We start from the raw sequence: 4,044 nt of genomic DNA, 5'->3' as shown, positions 1-4,044 counted from the left end.
ACTCTTAATGAATTATTGTTATAAGCACATGATGGTGCATCAGTCAGTCTTTATCAGAGAAGCTTCTTTTTGCAGTACAATGTGATTTTCACAGAGAACCAGAACTCACTGTACTGCAGAGAAGAGGCTGTGGCACATTCAGCCCCAGATGGGACACACAGGATACATACAGTTCAGTAACTTTGGTAATTTTAGACATCCCACTGTGGACTTGAGACTTGCCTCCTTTGGGTGAGGTTTCAAGTGTATTCAGAGTGTTTTGTGCAGACACATGTGGTGCAGTTTGAAGGGAAATCAGCAGAGGGCGCTGTCTCTTCAGATGTGGTCAATGTCTGCATCCAGGTGGTGGCTTCACATGACAGACTGTCACTGTGCAGAAGGAGGTCCTTGTTTATGAGTGAGGAGTTTCATTAAGGTCCTGCAGGAGACTTGCCCTGTGAGTTTGTTGTACTCAAGAACCAAGTGTCATTTTCTTCTGTGAACATGCTCGCTGACACCTGCTCAATTCTGCTGCTGCTCTTCATGCTCAGTAAGTTACATTTAACCTAAGTGTGGATGTCATTTTCTTACAACTCTGGAAGTCTTTACCTTCTTCCTGACATAGCAAAGTAATTTGTCCTTATTTATTTATATTTTATTTATTTATTTATTTATTTATTTATTTATTTATTTATTTATTTATTTATTTTCAGGGAGGAACAATGGAGACTCAGTGACCCAGACAGAAGTCTTGGTTACTGTCAGAGAGAGGTTGCCTGTGATGATGAACTGCACTTATCAGACCACTTACTCAGATACTTTCCTTTTCTGGTACGTGCAATATCTCAACAAAGCCCCTCAGCTACTCCTGAAGAGTGCCACAGACAACAAGAGGACAGAGCACCAAGGGTTCCAGGCCACTCTCCATAAGAGCAGCAGCTCCTTCCACCTGCAGAAGTCCTCAGTGCAGCTGGCAGACTCTGCCCTGTACTACTGTGCTGTGAGGGACACAATGAGAGAGACTGCAGGGGGAGCTGCACACAAACCCAGGGTGCAGGAGGCTGAGGGAAGTGGCCTGTGAGGGAGGGCTGTGTGTCTTCTCTAAGTGGGGTTTACCCAGCCTCCTGAAAAACAGCAACAAATCTCAGGTCAAATTCCTAGAAACCTAGGAATCTGTGGATACTCTGATAGGATAGGATGGAAGTCATTGCTGGAGACAACCAGGCTTTGATTTCTAGAAATACTGTTCTTTCTTTATGTGAAGGACCTCTCTCAGAAAACACTTCCAGGAAAACCCGGACAAGGAATTTATCTCTACTGAGATGTCTTACAAAATTTAGTGATTTAATCTCCAGAATCTTCTGTTCTTACCCCATAAATTTATGACCAAATGAAGAACATAGATTTCCAGTCCTTAAAAATCTGCTTCAGTCTCCCTCTGCAAGCTATTTAGATTCTTCCTCTCCTTGGTCCATGTTACAGAGAGTTCAGTCCAAATTCTGGCCTCAGTTACTGTTCTATTGATGTGATGAGACACCATGACCAAGACAACTTATAGAAGAAAGCATATAACTGAGGGCTTGATTACAGTTTCAGAGGTGAGCCATGATGATTGTCATGGCATGCATAGTAGCAGGCAGTCAGCCATGTCCTTGGAGTAGTAGCTGAGAGCTTCTATCTGATCACCAGCAATAGGCAGAGAGAAGGAGAGACTGGATCTGGCTTGGACTTTAAGATCCCAAAGCCCACCCCGGTGACACACCTCCTCTGATAAGGCCACACTTCCTGATCCTTCCTAAACAGTCTACCATCTTGGAACCAAACATACAGATTTTTGAACCTATGGGGCCATTCTCATTGAAACTTTTACACTCCCCAACAGCATTCAATTAGTGAAGCTGCTCAGGAAACACAGTTGTTGGAACTCTCAAGATCATGCTTGAGATGCAGCTCCATCTCTTTCCTACACACCATGTAGGAGGCAACCTGGTCATGAAGAAATCTTTTGAAAAATTCTTCCCCTTTAACATCCACTCTCATAGGCTGTTGCACTTTGTTTAAATCCTGAGGGTGTGGTGTAGTCACTCACCTGGGGTTAGGTTTTCAGATAATTCTTCAATGTGAGAAGGAAAGTCAAGGTTTTGATCCATCTCAATTCTGGAAACAAAATAATGGTTTAAAGTAAAATGCCCTAGTATTCATATTTATATCCCTATAAAGGAAGAAAGATCTGAAATCAAGAGCCATGGTGTCTCTAAAGAAATATTCATGTTTGTGTTCACAAACAACAACAAAGTAGTATTTGCTGTCTTATCTTTAAGGATCAAAATGAGATGTCAAACTCAATTTTTAAACTTCAAAAACTACTTTGAAGGCACAACATAGGATAGAATCTCTCAGAAGAGTGCTTGTCAAACCTAGAATGAATGCCAACTCTAATAAAAAAAATACCAGTGCCAGGCATGGGAAACCTCTATTCAAGTTGTTAGTTGGGGCTTCCAGAGGCTCTCCCAAATGAAATAGGCTATTGCCATTGCCTTTGATTGCCTCATAGTAATTCAAGGTAAGACACTATTTCTAATGACATCACATAGTTTAGACACAGGACATGGAGGGACTTAGCTAGAAATGGCCTGAAGACTCTTCCCTGAGGACAAGTTCTCATAGTATATATGAAGGTGCCATGTAAGAATCCAAGGGAGAAAAGCAAAAAATAATCCTACCAAGTTGTGTAAAGACGATGAACCAAAACAATAATCATATGGCAAGATGTTCAAAAGGGTACAATAGTAGCACTATTATCTTTGAGGAAACTAATGTATGCCTTATTGAATTCAAGATTGCTCAGTAGCAATGAATTCAGACCCAATACTGTAAACCTAGTTAACTACCCATAGCTGAAGAGGTCATGGACCCTAGAGGAGAACCCTCTACAGCCATTTTCCTAAATCAATACAGCTTCTAACTATATTCTAAATACTCATAATTATACAGCAGGTCAGGGAAACTGGAGAGAAGATGTGGAGTCGGGGGCTAAACACACACAGAATACTTATCTGTGTCTTCATTTTTCTTTTAACCATTTTATACAACCTAAGACAAAAATCTCATGCAAGAAGGAAATCACCTTACAACTGCAAGTTACACATTTTCTAAAATCAAATTAAAATCCTTACACAGGAAGAAATCACATTATAATCACAAGTCACATGCTTTATTAGAAGCCCACATGTAATTAAACATTATCTTTTATATTAATTTATCAACCATAACATCTTCACCCTAAAGCAATGATTCTTTTATTATTGATTAACTAAGTTTTAAGCAAGCCAAGTATATTTCAGCCAGTTCCTGTGTACTGGCAGGCAGCAGTTTGTGGTTATAGTGTAGCAGATTTTAATCCTGATTTTATTTAACAGAACCTTAATCAAGTGGTCTAGACAACCATCAGTTTTTCTTTACACACAGTAAGGTCATTTAATTTCCATTTACAAATTTGTTTTCTCAAAGTGCACATTGAAACCTGCCATTAATTCTGTAAGCTTCATGACCAAGGAACTCAGACCTAACCTTGGATGTAGGGACATAATTGTCTTTTTTAATCATCAGTCTGTTTTTCCACAGACAGAATTCATGTGTCTACAGTACCTGAAACTTCCTTGTTTTCATCAGCTGGTCTCACATCTCTAAGCTCCATTGCTCTATAAAAACCATCTTTGTTATGATCTGCAATTAAATTGTCCAGCGAGGAGTGAGATTTTCCCATAAAATAATCTCACTACAATAAATACAGTGGGATTCTCCCAATCAGCAACTATACCATGACAAATCCAGTAAGTACAAGATAGCAGCAAGTAGGAGAATGGCCAGCAGAAGTAACGGGCTTTATGGAGACACCCCCATGGGGGCATTGCCTCTCCATAATACACTCATCCTAGCTGTGCTCACTGGTGAGTGTTACTCCATAAGCTTCATTGGTGACTGCAGCTCCTCCTACATGGTCACCACTAATACACACAGATAAGTGTAGTTCTAAACCCTCGTGAAAGAAGCTTCACTTTGAAG

At 40.2% G+C, this 4,044-nt stretch overlaps 1 gene segment (V, D, J or C); it reads left to right on the top strand.

Moving 5' to 3' along the window:
* The first annotated feature begins 483 nt into the window (after positions 1-483).
* LOC131919001 (T-cell receptor alpha chain V region CTL-F3-like) lies at positions 484-1,060 on the top strand. The segment is given in 2 exon segments: positions 484-529; positions 693-1,060. Coding segments are annotated over 2 exon segments (414 nt in total).
* Positions 1,061-4,044: the final 2,984 nt, after the last annotated feature.

This window comes from Peromyscus eremicus, chromosome 9 (assembly GCF_949786415.1).
Source record: "Peromyscus eremicus chromosome 9, PerEre_H2_v1, whole genome shotgun sequence".
Lineage (NCBI taxonomy): Eukaryota > Metazoa > Chordata > Mammalia > Rodentia > Cricetidae > Peromyscus > Peromyscus eremicus.
Note: the sequence above shows the minus strand (reverse complement) of the source record. Positions and strands in the feature narration are given on the sequence as shown.